The following is a 16814-nucleotide window of genomic DNA, read 5'->3' as shown; positions in this document are numbered from 1 at the left end:
ATTTTGTCATTTTTACTCACAAGTGTGTTTGTGTAAACAGGCTCTCAGACATGTTTGAAACAACCAATACACAAATGTGACTTAGATCATGAAAGTGGAACAGCACGGTTAAAATCTCACAAAAGAACCACGTGAAGAACAGGTTTCAACTGTCTCCACCTATTAAACCTCTTTGTTTGATTTGAATCATCACAGGACGGTCACAGGCAGCTGTTTCAACATGTTCTCATCAAACAACAGCTCTGATTGGATGAAATGATCTGCCCCTCTCCAATGCTTCCCCGTGGTTCTCACCCAACAAAATACCTTACGTTTTTTTTGCCAGTATCCTCACACAGATCCATGTGTTTGTGAGAAGAGAAGAGACCGAGTGCCGTGGCGCTGGTCAAACATACTGTGCATTACAAACCGCAATATTGATCTAAAAGTGACTTGTGTTCAGAGCTGCAGAGCTGACAGACCCAGACTCTTTTAACATTTGACTATAAACCGTATATATCAATGGACATAGCTAAGGCATTTGCTGCTGTGTTGCAAATAGGAAGTGTTCCAGGAGTCTTCTCTTCCGGCTCCTTCTGACTCTGACTCCATCCTTTTTTTTTTTACCTCATTACAAGTCTCTAAATCTCATGTTATTAGGTTCTTTTTTCAGACCATAGGTTTGTTTTCATACGTGACAGTTTGGACTGTTCACTAGCGCTCTTCCTCAGAGTGGTCACATGATGTTGCTGTGATGTGTCTGGTCACCTGATTTAAACAGGTTTTGGCGCTGTCTTCCTACTGGTGGAGGCAGGAGGACGGCGCCATCTGCAGTCCGACTTCCTCAGGACAGTATCCCAGGTGTGTGAGAGTAAAAAAGCCCCCTCGTCCCGGTTTAATCCCGTGGGCACGTTTCCGTGTTTCGATTGCCTCTTTAATCCAGCGACGATGTTTGTTTTCCTCTGTTTTCCTTCTCCACCGATAGGAAGAGAGCACCAAAACCTGTATAAATCAGCTGACCAGACACGTCACAGCAACATCATGTGACCACTCTGATGAAGAGCGCTAGTGAACAGTCCAAACTGTCAGGTATGAAAACAAACCTATGGTCTGAAAAAAGAACCTAATAACATAAATTCTCGGAAGACCAAATGAACCTCATTAGACTCTCTAAGGCTGCGTACAGACTGCAGCCTGAAGTGACCCAAATCCGATTTTTTGGCTTCTATGTGACCTGTATCTGATCTTTTAATGACAGTCTGAACGACACAGATCTGATTTTTTCAAATGTGACCCAGGACACTTGGATATGTGCTTCTGAAACCAATACATATCTGATCTTTTGACATGCAACTTCAGTCTGAACGGCCAAAGCACATTCATCTGACCTACACGTTATCAACAAGCCACAAACGTCACTATTCTGCACTGAAGTAGGTGAAAATTGTTAATGAACTTGAATGTCACTGAAGAGAAGCACATCACCACTCACCACTCTTGGCTACGTCACCACATCCACACGTTCCTTTCAACGAACTGTCCCACAAAACACCACGGCCAAAAACCTCGTCCTTCTCCTTCTCAATCTCCTCCTTAAAACAAGTAAGTTGTTCATGTTCTGGCTCCGGTACGAGAGGAACTTTAAAATCTCCAGGTGCTCGATGCTGCGTCCATGTTTGGACAACTTCCGTAAACACAGAGCACGCTCACTGCAGTTGACGTCATCGTGTCCTCCAGTGCACATGCGGGACAGGTTTAACGTTCACACAGGGGATCGCATACAAGTCGCATTTAATTGGAAATGTGAACGATGTAACTGATCTGAATTTGCAGATTCATATGGGTAAGTCAGAATCTCAAGTGTTACAGTTGCAGTTATTATGAGAAGAAACAACACAATCCTACAATTCTTGACACAACTACCTAAAACCTCTTTCATTCAAATGTTATAATGCCTTCCACTTTTCTATTATGGCACCAGCTTCCCAAAAAAAAAAAAAAGAAAAAAGCCAGCTCCGAAAGCACTTTACGTAAGAGCTCGCTGTTTTGAAGTACAGATTGATTTTGTGGCTCTTACAGTTATATTTTCAATCAAATCACTTTTATGAAAACGCAGCCAGGAGCAAAGTGCTTAACAGGTATGAAACACATTAAAACGTAGACTTCTAAAATCTCAAATATAGAAATCACACTGGTACTTACACTGTAGTAGTGCAACTGTGAAGGTACTGTATATAAAGGCCCTGTCACACCTTGACAGTTTTGCCAGAATATGCCGACGTACTAGAATTTCCCTAAAACGCTGGCATACACTGAACCATCGATGTTTTTTTAAATTTTGGGCATATACATAGCGTATTCATAACAAGTTGGACGGATACATAACGTATAAGTAACTTATATAGAAGGTTTTGATAACTTATACCAACTAATGCTTAGTGTGTTGCCAGCGTCCACAACTTATGCCCAACGACAGTTTAACCTATGCATAGCACACGGCAGCGTATCGCCGACGAACACGTGTCGTCGCCTATTAAAAGGCTGCTGCTCGACAATTTAAATCATATATGATATATCATCTAGGGATGGGCATTCGATGAAATTTTCTTAATCAATCGTCAGAAGAATTAACGATCGATTATCGATTAATCATTAACGTTTTTATATTAAAATGATCATCATTATTATTACTATCTGCACTACTAATCTGCATAAATAAATTCAACTTTACGACATATAAACTGTAACCACTCTAGAGCCACATCAGCCCGTTTGACATTATAATGTGTTTAATTCAGTTTTGTTCAACTCTCACAGAAACAAAACTTAAAACCACATCACTAATTTGCATAAACTAAGCGGAGACAAAACTACAGCTCTTGTGTCGCTGATGTGGTTCAATTTCAGTTGGATTAAAAGACATGATTCAGTGGAATACAGGTTAGTGTGACCATATTTGCATTTGACAAAACCAGGACACCGTACGGGGGGAGGGAGGTGGGGACTCGTCATCGACATTGCGCGACTCTCACCTGGCAAAACTTTTTCCCACTGGACACCGAAACATAAGTGCTGCTTTATACATTGTGCACATGGACTCACACTTGTCCCGAACGCAACGGAAAGTGTGGAATTTCTTGTACAAATCATCGTTGCACATCATTTGCATTTGCACTTCAGTACGTTGCAGACTGACCGACTGTTTGTGTCTCCTTCTGAATGCAGAGACACATGTACAGACCTGTTTGGTCACGCTACACACAGCAACCTACATTCGGTTTGTCGATTAAAATGAACATAATCAATGAAATTCTTAATGATCAATTATCGATTAATCGACTAATCATGTCCATCCCTAATATCATCCTATCAATCTCTCTCTGTATATGGTGTTAAATGCAGTAGGATCACAGGCTGTAAAGTTGTGAGTGCGAGTGTTTCCTGTCTACAGTAAAACCACTGGCCACTGCACTTCTAGATCTCAGAGCTCTGCACTTCTAGTTTAGATACAAGACAAAACTGAGTTATTATTATTTGTGAAATGTGGTGCAATACTTCAGATTCATGATTTTTAAAGCGTAAAAGATTGGAGATAAAGTCCACAGGAAGTAGAGTCGCTATCGCTAAACTGCAGCTTCACACACGCGCTGGATGTAAACAAAGAACAAACGGTCGTTACTTTCAAAGAGCGACTCAAATGGATTAATAGTGCGGTTTTGTCGACTGGAAGTCATTATTTGCAGAGGACAAATTCTATGGATAATACAGGGTGAGTAATAAAGTCTTCTTATTGAGCTGGCCCAAGTGAATTGATCGGTTAGGATGTATGTTGTTTTCCGCAGATCACCTTTTTTTAAAATGCAAATGACTGTTTCCCACGGCTCTCAGTGAGGACATTTTCCCACTGTCTGATATCCTCTGTGTCCAAAAGTATTCTCTGATCAAGCGTTTTGCATCGACTTATATGATATATGATATATGGGTGCACAAAGTCTGGAGTAGTACTGACGGTTTGGTTTCCTCCCCTTTTCGAAAGTTAGAAACACGTTCAGTAAGTTTTCCAGTCGTCTGGAACATGTCATTGACGTCTGCATACGTCAATATGCGTTGGAGATAAGTTCAATATAAGTTACACATAGGTTCAAAACACGTTACTCATTAGTCATGGGTCCGCTAGATATTTTCTCAACATATTTGGACTTATGAGAAACTTACAATTAACGTGTGTCATCGATTACATAACTTACCTATAACTTATGACCCGTGTTTGCAGGACGTATAAACATACGCTCACATACGTCGAGAAATTTTCAGCATGCTTAAAATTTTTCGTCGACCATGCTGTATGTCGCCGTACGTCAGCGTGCTCAGACCTTATACAATACTTACTTAGAACTTAACCGACGTACGACAGTGTATTTGCCAAATTTTTCATACGCGGTATAAACTCTCGAAAGTAGGGATGGACGTTACTTTTGGGGGTCATTTTTTCGATACTGATACTTGAAGAAGTCTAACCTTAAATACTGCTTCTAGTTTGCTATTTTTGAAGTAACGTTCCTTTTACTTTGTACAATTTTTGACTACTTTACCACCCCACGATAACTGATTCACTGAATAATTGTGTAAAAAAAGAAAAGCTGAATATATGTGGAGTCTGTGTGTTCAGAACGGTACCTTTTTTAAGATTAGGATACTTTTTCACCTCGTCTGCACGCTTACGGTAAAATACACTTCAGTAACAAACTTCCCAAAACTTCAAGTAGAGAATAAAAGTGTGAGCAACACAAATAAACCACACTTTGATGTATAATTCCTCCTCATCTTTGTGCAGGATGAGAAAGTAGTCCCTCTCCAAACCGTCTTCAAGGAGAAAAGTGAGGAGTGATATTTGGGCGCTTGGAGCTGTTTTCCGCTGTTTTGGTGTAGGGACACTTCATGCAAATGCACAAGAGGCCACATATCCTCCAGGGGGCACTAGAAACATCCAGGTTTAGTTTAGTTTGTGAGCAGATACTTCACAGCCGTCTACTCAATAAAGAATGTTACAACTCCATTATGGTTTTGCATTAATGTGTCCCCAAAAATCACTGTTTTTTTTTTTTTTCCTTTTGCTAATCAGAACTGAATCAAAAACTAAAGTACCAATATTTCTCTAGTTTTTGATCTATATTAACATACTTGAAGTTGTGTTTCATTCATATACTCTGCATATTTAGGTTGAGTTCTTCTCTCAATCGGAAATAAAGTTGTTCCATTGTGTTTTTAAACGTGCACATTGTAACTTTTCCATTGGGGTGATTCAGTCCAACTTGCTTGTTTCTATAAATATGTCATTGCTCTGCCTGGAATGTTCCACAGTGTGACATTAAACAGCTCAACTTTACATTTCTTCAATTACAGGTGGTTTTATTGCTCAAAAATACCTAGAAAAACAGACATTCTGACTGATCTGACCTGTAACTTCATCTGGTTTGGTCTTCATGAACACTGCAAGGTTTAATGCCATACTGTGAAACATTCCAGACAAAGTAATAATATCTCCATGGAGAAAAGCATTTGACAGACCCTTTAAAAGAAAAGTTACAACATGCACCTTTAAGATTTTACAAAAAGTTTAACAATTTCATTCCCAGTTGGGTCATTTTTTAGGCTTAAAATTGTACTTTGTGGCTGGAAATTTCCATATTCTCATTTGTTACCTAGCAACCATGTTTTACACTGGGCCAAAGCTCATCTAATGTACACAGAAACTAATATTTGACAAATAAATTGATAAGAAAACATCTTTATTTTGTTGAAATCATGTTTAAAGTATACATTTTTGAGTGTGGTAGAATTCTCAAAAATAAACTAACAATAAAAAAAGGCAACAGCTTAAGGTCATTGTATTGTGTTGTATTGTAGAGTAAAACTGCTCAAATAGCTGTTAATGTTAAAACTACCACCTAATGACATCAGAAGGTGGAGCAAAGCATCTTGAGCTTTGGAGGTGAAGACAGCCAAGTAAATCAGAATGACTCAAACATGTGTGAATGAAACAAAACACAACTCCAGGTCTGTTTTTGAGAAGGGAACAACATTATAACATGGCTAAAATACATTTGACATAATATAGGACATACTATAGAGGACCATAAATATTGGTTAGTTGTTAGCTCAAATATCATCTTTACACACTAATTATTAAACCCAAAAAGTGTACAAACTCAACAGTGACTTTTAACAAGGCTCTGACCTCACCTACGGCTCGGTAGCAGCCAGAGCTCTCTTCATTAATCATGCCTGAGAGGTAATGCTAACAGCTGTAGGAACACGCTCCGCTACTCTAAAATCGCTCGAGCTCTGCCCAAAATCAGAAGATTGTGATCTCTGCTTTGGTCGATCTCCACGATAAGGCAAGCACATTTAAACTGACACATCTCCAGTCAGTCGTGTAGCAAGAAGAACTCGGTGTGCTGACGAGGATTTACTACTCTTCACATGTTCACAAGTTTTGACTTCAGTCTATACAATCTGATGATAAATCCAGTGTCTGTTTGTGCTCTACCCTACTACTCCCTCCCCTCTCTGATCCAGCCACAGCTCCACATCTTAATAATAATACTACCAATTTTTCCGGGCTATTAGGTGCGCTCTTAAGCCTCTAACCCCACCAAAAATACAACTGTGCGCCCCGCAATCCAGAGCGGCCTATACATGAATCCACTCGGGTGTCCCAGCACGACTTCAGTAAACTACAAAGCCGCACCACCCGCAGAACACGCAAACACACACGGAGCAGACAGCGACCGCACAACAAAACACACCCACAGACACACTCATCACTCCACGCCGACGAGGAACATAACGGAGGAACAAACCGAAAAAGCAAGTCCAATGTGCCACTTCTAGACACAACTGAACAACTGAGTCACTGCGAACACGCCGACAATCCGTTGGTCCCAGACAGCACCCTCCCTACACGCCACAACTGAACAAAGCCCAGAGTCACCGTGAACGCCACAAACAAACAAAACCACTCACCCATCCAACTGTTGTGTTTCCTTTAAAGTCCGGTGCGGTTTATTTGTGAAAAAAGTTTGGAAATAGACCATTTAATGACAGTGCGTCTTATAATCCAGAGCACCTAACAGCCCAGAAAATACGGTAATAATGCATCAGTTTTATACAGCGCTTTTTCGGACACTCAAAGCACTTTACAGAGCATGATTCATTCACTCCACATTCAGTGGTGGTAAACTACTATTATAGCCACAGCTGTCCTGGGGCAAACTGATGGAAGCGAGGCTGCCAATCTGCGGCATCGGCCCCTCCGACCACCACCATCACTCACACACACACCACTTTCATACTAGGCAGTGTGGGTGGCAATTGTGTCCTTAGGCAGGACACTTCACCCACATTGCCTAGTATGAAAGTGGTGTGTGTGTGAGTGATGGTGGTGGTCGGAGGGGCCGATGGTGCTGATTGGCTGGCAGCCGTGCTTCGTCAGTATGCCCCAGGGCAGCTGTGGCTACAATAGCAAGCTCATCACCACCACCGGATGTGGAGAAAAATAATAATTAATCTATTAAAAAAAAAATAAAAAAAAAGCTCTGTAAAGCGTCTTTGTGACATATGTCTGTGAAAAGCGCTATATAAATAAAGACTTACTAACGAGATCAGCCTTTGACAAGCCAATATGGCCTTTTCATCCTCATCCTTTCTCTCCTCTAATGCTTGTTATGATTATAATCCAAGTTACATACGTAAACAACTGTTTTCTCACCATTTGTGAGTGAAACTAAAGTCCTGATTTAGCGCACGCACATCACACGTGTTTCTGTTGATAGCAGTAGTGCGTGCGTGCATTTAGGCTTAACATATTGTACAAACTAATTATTTACATGTGGATTTCTCTGCAGTTATTGTTCCTATCACATCCTGAAGTCCACCTGTCTATGTTTTCATTAAAATAGAAGAAGATCGAATCAAAAATCTTGACTGATCAATGTGGGGGCAAAAAAAAAAAAAAAAAAATCATGATTTCTTTTTTCCCATATCCCCACTGCACACAACCAAATCAAACCGGTGACCAAAACGACCAGCGCACCAAACCCAAAGCACTGAAATCCACTGAAAGCCTCTTACCGCCAGCAGGATGGGCCGGCTCTCCTTGACCGCGCCCACACAGCCCAGGCAGCCAATCACCATGATGATGGTTCCCACGGCGATGAGCAGGTTGGCGGCCGACAGCGAGGGCAGGGAGGACGAGAGCGTGGCGAAGCTGCCCTGGGTGACGGACAGCCACACGCCCACCCCGAGGATCCCGCAGCCCCCCAGCTGTAGAGAGAGACAGAGAGAGAGGAGAGAGTCAGCTGCCAGGGCCCATATGGAGCAGTGGAACAGGGTATGACGGAGTATTATGGGATGTGTCACAGAGAACAGTGCAACGTCAGTCACACGACATGTCAGAATCAGTCCAGAGGAAGTGAGCGCTGCTATGATGATGTTCGCAAAGTCCAGAGAGGCCGGAATAGAACCACAACGCAAGCAGAAGTCAATCACACACAAAAAATAATAAAAGAGCTTTTCCAGATCCTCAAAACTGGTTCATCTTTTATTATTCCTTCCCTCCGCACAAGGACCACTCACACACTGACTTCACTCACACATGCTGGTGCGTTGCCCTAGGACACAACAACAGGATTCACAGTTTGAATGTATCAATCTACCAGTTAAAAGAGACATTCTACTACAAACTGTAACAGCACTATAACTATTAACACTACTGCTGCTACTTCTGTGATCAAGTACTACTACTATAACTACTTCTACATGACATGTACTGCTACTACTACTACTCTTACTACGACTTCTACTACTGCTAAAACTACTGTATTAACAACTAAATCTACTGTATTAAGAACATTAACAGACTGTTTAAAGAAGTGGACTAAGGGAGTGTGACATCACCAGTCCAGTCAAATGAAGCTTATCGATGCTGAAATTATATGAGCGAATTTGGAGCCAAATTTTATATTTGGAAATCTGACCACAAAGTATCATCAGTAGCAACCATAGAACCATATTTTTATTTAATTATGAAGTAGTGAAATAAAAAGACCAGCATCATGTTAAATTTTTAATAGAAAGTCAACTTATAATTATAATTGCGATAAATTAATCACAAAGAAAATACTGCATTAAAAACATTAATGCTTCTGCATTTCATTGCAGTTTGCCAAGCAACGTGATACATTTGTCAGTGCACCATGTCGTGGCAATAATACTGACGCACACAGTTCCAAGTGATGGAGCATGAAAGCGTTCTGGGTCTGCTCGACGGTAAATTTCAATTCAAAAAGCGACTCGATGGACGTATTGACAAAGGCGTCATTTATTGCAAACTGTGCAAAAAAGAGTTTGCATATCACAGAAGAATTGCTGGAGCTGTTGGCGGGAGCAGTTCTGATCCGAGTACGAACAAGAGGCGTCAGCAGCCAAACTCCAACAAATGACTGGACTCAGGAAGAAAACAAATAAGTCAATATCAGAAACACTGACAACTTCACTCGAAAGTGGATTGTCCAGGACTGTAGACCAGGATCAGTGGTAGAAGACAAGGGTTTAGAAAATGTGCTACAGAAAGCGACATGTGATCAAAGTTTTCAAATGCCGTGCAAAATTCTACTATTTTGAAATGAAATGCAATCAATGGTGACACTTTAGTTTAGGGACCACAGATTCACCGATAACTAAGTGCCAATCAGTCTGCTAATTAGCTGTTTAAATGAACTATTAGTTGGTATTTATCACATTAACACTTATTAATTCTTAATAAGACTTCAGTGTTCACAAACATCTGTTGTAAACCTCACTACTGTAATGCGAAGAAAATGGATTAAAGGGCTCATCTCATGCAAAATAACTCTTTTCACATTGTATCTTCTGCACATTTACAAACACAATTTGGGTTTTGGAACATCCATTACACAATAGTTATGAAATCTTACTGATTTCTTGGAGACAGTCACAGACCAGGAACTATGAAAGGCCGACTATTGCTCATTACCCCCCGCCCGTCCTGAGAAAGCACAGGCTCCACTCTCCAAACTTGACGTAGACTCTGAGTGAGCCGCCCTTCCTCCGCCCATCTCAGGGAGGGAGGGGGAGACAGACGTGCACCCTGATAGTGGCAGGAATAAACTTTTATTCATCATGATGATACAGCGCGTTCAGCCGCATGTGTTGGACCTGGAATCGGACGAGGATTTTGAGGTGCACGAAGCTCAAGCACCGCGTCCACATCAGCTGAACATTACTGATTGGTAAAGTATTAATAAACACTAGTAGATAACTAAACTAAACTATGGCCTGTGGGCAAATTTTTCTTGGCCCTCAGGCTTCCAGGTGAATTGGCCCAAATGACCTTCCATCAATAAAAAATGAACTTTTTACTGTAAGTTTTTTGAAAATCTACCTTGATAAAGCTGATTTTTGATATTTACTTTGTGGTTTTAAGGATCTTAGCATGAATAAAGTCTGATGGATCATTCTAATGTGTTAAAAATGCACATATTTTAATGATTCCCTGTATTGAGCATCAGTCTACAGCCCTCGATCGGCCCTCTGCTTCATCTGTGTTTACATATGTGGCCCTTGATGAAAAAAGTTTGGACACCTTTGGTTTAGGTGTTCATGTGGGAATTGTCAGACGATGCGGGGTGGAGGCGGGGCGGAGGCGGTGGAGCGGGGGACAGGGGCGGGTGCTAAGCGCTTTCTGCTCATAGGTGTAGCTGCCACATCATCGTTGTAGCAGCTTTAGTTCATTGTCATGTGGCAGGGTGGCAGAAATACCTTGCAATTTGTTAAAAAAAAAAAACAACAACAACAAAAAACAAAACGCCAAATCAATCTAAAAACCACTTCAGCTACATATACAAGGCCCACACATCACTCTTAGAAGGTAGAAAGCTCTGAAAAGTTGATTTTGCATGAGATGGGCCCTTTAATGTTTTTCACAATACGGCTTTAGACAAAACTGCATTGAAAGTACTTTTTAAATACTAATAAACATGTAATTAGGCACTTATTATTGCATTTTACATTTTTCATTAGATAACTATTGATATGTGATGTTACCCAATTCAGTTTTTCAGGACATTTTTCCAGACATTATAAGAGCATGAATTTAAAAGTCATTGAGTTTTATTTACATTAAATAAGTGTTGCATTTGGGGCTAATATTGTTATGTGATTAATTGAGATAAAATGAGAAAGCCTGTAATTAGTTAGATTGTTTTTTTAATCAAGTCCCACCCCTAGTTTATATATCTACTCATCTATGCTTCATATACATGCACTTGCTCTTATTTTATTTTATTTTTTAGCAAATTCAGCTGCACTCCCTAACTTCCTAACACATCATCCCCACCGCAGCAGCAAAACCGTCAAACCAGATCAAGTTACAGGCCAGATCTGTGTAGAGGCGACGCCGATCACAGTCAGAATGTCAGTTTTCTATGTATTTTTGAGCTATAAAACCACCTGTAATTGAATGTAAGGTAGAGCTGTTTCATGTCACACTGTCTCCATAGAACCCAATGGGAAAATCCAACATGCCGCCGCGGATGGATTCAGAATCATCACTATTCCTCGCACGCGCTCGTTGATTTGGGTTTGGGTTGAGCTGCTACCCCCAGATTACTTGAGCTAATCCTCCACAGATGGCGTGTTAATAGCAGGAAACCGGCATCAGACAGTTAATTATCCGTGTGCCGTTCCTGGGAGCTGAATATTAAAAATCACTTTCACATACTCATCCCGTGACTGTTCCACCAATGCAGAAGAGCCACGTTCCATCACCGCTCACACCTTTGCAAATGTAAAAGTGTTATATTAATGCATTCCAGTTGATCAAAGTAAAGTAAAGTAAAGTCATCATACTGGTATATTTTTGGAAGGTGCTTGATGGTGATGTTCTACAGTACAGCATTAAACAAATACACCTTTAATTACGTGTGTTTTTATTTCTCAAAACTACCGCAAAAATGTACATTAGTAACACGAGTGGGCCCACGTCTCTGCCGATCTGACCTGCGACTTGGCCTGGTGATGTAGCTGCTTGTCTCCATGGAGAATGGAAATAGTTCAATTAAATGCCATACTGTAGAACGTTCCACGAAAACAGCAACATCTACATTTGGAACTGCAGAACACTTATATAATCTCTTGTAGCACTATAACTATACTAGTAGAAGTAGTGGTATCAGCAGTAATAATACTGATAATCTTATTAAAAATATGATTAATTTCCTAAATCCTATTAAAAAAAACACACAACTGTCCATCTATTTTCTTTCGCTTATCCGGGGCCCGGGTCACAGGGGCAGCAGTAAGCAGGGACTCCCAGACTTCCTCCACCCTGGACACTCCAGCTCCTCCGGGGGGACCCCCAGGAGTTCCCAGGCCAGTCCAGAGACATAGTCCCTCCTGGGTCTTCCCTGGGACCTCCTCCCAGTGGGACATGCCCGGAACACCTCCCAAGGGAGGCCCCCAGGAGACCTCAGCTGGCTCCTCGCAACATGGAGGAGCAGTGGCTCTATTCCAAGCTTCTCCCGTGTGACTGCATTCCTCACCCTATCGCTAAGGGAGCTCCCAGACACCCTGTGGAGGAAACTCATTTTGAGCACTTGTATCCACGATCTTGTTCTTTCAGTCATTACTCAAAGCTCATGACCATAGGTGAAGGTGGGAACTTAGATTGAGTACTAAATCGAGAACTTTGCCTTTCAGCTGAGCTCCCTCTTTAGTGTCTCCACATATTGGACTGATATTGTATTGCACTGAATCTCATATTTGTGAATGACATTATTATTTCAGTGTCTGATTTACAGGCACCCGCAGACTTTGCAAATGGTCTTTTTTTGTAATTAATCCAGAAGTGAGCTGTAGAGATGTAATGATCTCCAAATCTCACGGTACGATATTTCATGATATACATCTCACAGTATGGTATTTATTATGATATTTTGTGGAGGCAAACATAATTGTGAATATGCTACTTTTTCCTCTTAAAATGCCTTGACAAGATTTAATCCAAAGAACTAAGATTTAAAAAGTGCTTATAAATGCTGTTTCTTCATGTAGTTTGCACCAAAGTAGAGCAAAGGATCTTAGTCGATGTAGTTCCCTCTGTTATTTGAACTGTTGCTGCAACATAACAATGAAATTAAGCAAAGAAACTTGAGATTCGATATATTGTGATGGCCCAGGATATTACTGAGAGACTTTTGACGATACAGTATCATGATATTTGAGTTATTATTACATCCCTATTGCGCTGTGTACAATATGATTTAAGCAATAACAACTTAACATCATTTGTACAAGAGCCAAACTTCTGTATTTGCCTGACCGCAGAGAGTCCTACACTGTCTAAACAAATCATCATCATCTGCCATGTCTGCACTGATGATATACCCAAGACTTAATTTTTAGTTACACAATGCACTTTTAACACCCCCTCTTTAATTACCCCCACGCTAATTAGCTCGAGATTGATTAATTCAGGTGTAGGAGGAGCAGGTCGATATCCAATCAGAAGCAGGCTCGTTAGTAACCTCATTTACATATTTGATTAAAGCAAGAAGCAAAGCAAGAACCCACTCCCCGCTAGACCAGAGTGAACCAGGAGCGCACTAATGATTCGCTCCCAGAGGTCAGGATTTGTGCGAGGGAAGCAGGAGTACAGGGGATGGATGGTGTTTAGGAACAGCTGGGGGTAGAGACGTAAGAAGAGAATACACAGAGGGTTTACAGCACGCGCTTAATCCGTTGAATTAAAACAGTATTCACTCTGGAATGCCATGATTTCAAATTGAAATGTGGGAAGATTTATCAAAAGTATCGAAAATCTGATCGTTACTGAAACTGGTTTTGAAACTAGATGCGCATTTGAGGAGTTATCGGTAATCGGTAAACTGTCCTGATGAGTTTTAGGATGATCTTGAGCTGTAGCAGAAGTGTAGAACCACTGGACGACTGAGGGATTACACAAATATAAGACCATAGCGTAATGTCAAAGAGCGTACTATGGGTTTTTTGTCATCATCGGGGGACCAAATGACCCCGGGAGCCTGACTAATCCGTGTATCATTTGTTCATTCTTTTTTCAATATAAAACCAAAAATAAGAAAATGAAATAACAACTGTTTTCTTCATTATTTGTCTCCAAAACCAAAATGAAAAAAGGATAACGATTCCTTTTTTCAGTTTTCGATTTTGTGTTTAAATGAAGAATGGAAAAAACGGATAATGGTCATTTCCCGTTTACGTGACTTCCGTGACTGCGATGCCGGACTTTTGCACCGCGTACGGACTGAACCAGGACTGATCCAGGTCCAAGACCAGACCGGGACCAGAGTGGGACTGAGACCGGGACCAGAGCAGTACTGAGACCAGCTGTCCAAGCGGTTCCATGTCATCGTCTGTGCGCTGGTTCCATGTGGGGAAAGCGAGAATGTGCTGTGGACTACAGGTCCGGACGGGCTGCTCCAGTCCTCCACGCTCAAGAACCACGGCTGGTTCCGAGGTGGTGCAAAGCATCCAACTGACGCTTTCACACCAACGAAAACGAACCGAACTAAGAGCTTTTTGTTCAAATGGACCAGGTCCGGGACCAGACCGGGACCAAAGCGCTACTGAGACTGGGACCAGACCAGGACCAGAGCGGGACCAGACCAGAGGCTCAGAGTCCACGGCAGGGCCGGAGCTCGAAGCTGAGGCACGGAGTCAAAGCTCAGAGTCCGCCCTGTTCCTGCTCTGGTCCCGGACCTGGATCAGTCCTGGTTCAGTCCGTATGCGGTGCAAAATCCAGCATCGCAGTCACAGAAGTCACGTAAACGGGAAATGGCCGTTATCCATTTTTTCCATTCTTCATTTAAACAGAAAATCGAAAACTGAAAAAACAAATCGTTATCCGTTTTTTCATTTTGGTTTTGGAGACAAATAACGAAGGAAGCAGTTGTTTTTTTGTTTTGTTATTTTTGGTTGTATATTGAAAAAAGAATGAAGGAATGATACACGGATTCTGACTGTTGGGTTAAACTGCTTCAATGACGTGAAGAGTTTGATGGCACAGAAGTTCCTACAACTCAACACCTCCAAATCCAAAATCATTTTAATCAATCCTCCCTAATCCACCTCCCGTATCAGCGAAAGTCTTGTCTTTCTCGCCTCCAACGTCGCCCTGCTGCCAGAAACCTCAGCATCATTTTTGTTTCTCACCCCAGCTTCCAACTTCACATCAAAAAAGTCACCAGATCCTCTTTTCTCCACCTCCGTACAATTTGTAAAATCAAGCATATCCTCTCCGGTCCTGATCCTGAAAAAGTCATCGCTCATCTTCTCCCGTCTAGACTTTTGCCACTCCCTCATCTAAGGCCTTGACTTCAAATTCATCTCTCACCTCCAACTGGTTTTGCTTCCCTTCACTGGCTGCCTGTATGTTTTAGAATCAATTTTAAGATTGTACTGATCACTTTTAAAGCTCCATAAGTTCCATTTCAGAACTTTTAACCTCGTACGAGCCTCCAACAAGACTTAGATCTTCAAGTAGGTCCCTGTGGCTGTTCCAAAGTCCAGATTCCGGACGAAGAGTGATCGTGCCTTTTCAATCCGGGAGCCTCAGCTTTGGAATAACCTGATTGAGAATTTAAAGCTGGCACCATCAGTATCATCTTTTAAATCACTTCTCAAAACTCATTTTTATCGGTTGGCCTTCCTTCAGCTGTTTTTACTGGCATTTGGGGCATGTGCTGCAAAACAGAGTACGTTTGTAACTGGTGACAACAGTGTGATAACAGCAACTTCATCTAAACGTTCAAACATGAATTGAAAGCAAACTGCTGTGAATAAAAGTGCTGTATTCGGTGGTTGGCAGTGGAGCAGTGGTTCAGAAGAGGTTGTATTCACCACAAGAGCTAAAGTAAAAGAGCTAAAGCCACAGGAACAATGAGAGCATTTTGTCTGAGGGAAGATCAGCTAAAGAAACGACTGACTTTGACTGGAGTCCACAGTGAGAAATGTAAGTGTGAAAATGTAAGTAAAGGATCGAGGGGTCATGTGGTAAACACAAGGCCCAGCAGGAACTTTAGATAGACTACAGTATATAACTTTTTGTTAAGAAGTAGTAGTTCATTCTGTCATTTTGCAGCACTACAAAAACATTTAGGCTGGAGTTTAGGCTGAAGTAAAAAGTACTTTACATTATGGCTAGTAATGTGCCTTATATGATTAAGGGCTGAAACAATAATGCCCTCTTGTGTTCAACAGGCTCAGTTCAGTTCATAACACTATAGTCATACACTGCAGTCATACACTACATATGTACACTAAAGACGTACACTACAGGTGTACAGTACATATGTACATTATAGGTGTACCCTACAGTCATAGTCTACAATCATATACTACATACATACACTACAATCATACACTACAGTTGTACTCTACAGTCGTACACTACAGATGTACACTAAACAAGTACACTGCAGGCGTACACTACAGTCATACACTACATATGTACACTAAAGATGTACACTACAGATCTACACTACAGACATACACTACAGTCATACACTAAAGATGTACACTACAGACATACATTACAGATGTAAACTACAGGCGTACAGTACAGTCATAGTCTACAATCATATTCTACAATCATATACTACAGTCATACATTACAATCATACACTATAGATGTACACTACACACTGTACACTACAGACGTACACTACAAACATACACTACATACACTACAGACACACACTAAAGTCACACACTAC

At 41.2% G+C, this 16814-nt stretch overlaps 1 protein-coding gene across 1 annotated transcript in view; it reads right to left on the bottom strand.

Moving 5' to 3' along the window:
* Positions 1-16814, bottom strand: part of tspan4a (tetraspanin 4a) — a 649126-nt gene that overhangs the window by 268958 nt on the left and 363354 nt on the right. Inside the window, exon 2 of the mRNA XM_055154781.1 lies at positions 8113-8304. Coding sequence (XP_055010756.1) covers positions 8113-8304 — 192 coding nt within the window. The remainder of the gene's footprint in view (positions 1-8112; positions 8305-16814) is intronic.

This window comes from Boleophthalmus pectinirostris, unplaced genomic scaffold (assembly GCF_026225935.1).
Source record: "Boleophthalmus pectinirostris isolate CB_2022bp ecotype Guang Dong unplaced genomic scaffold, ASM2622593v1 HiC_scaffold_19, whole genome shotgun sequence".
Taxonomy (NCBI): Eukaryota; Metazoa; Chordata; class Actinopteri; order Gobiiformes; family Gobiidae; genus Boleophthalmus; species Boleophthalmus pectinirostris.
Note: the sequence above shows the minus strand (reverse complement) of the source record. Positions and strands in the feature narration are given on the sequence as shown.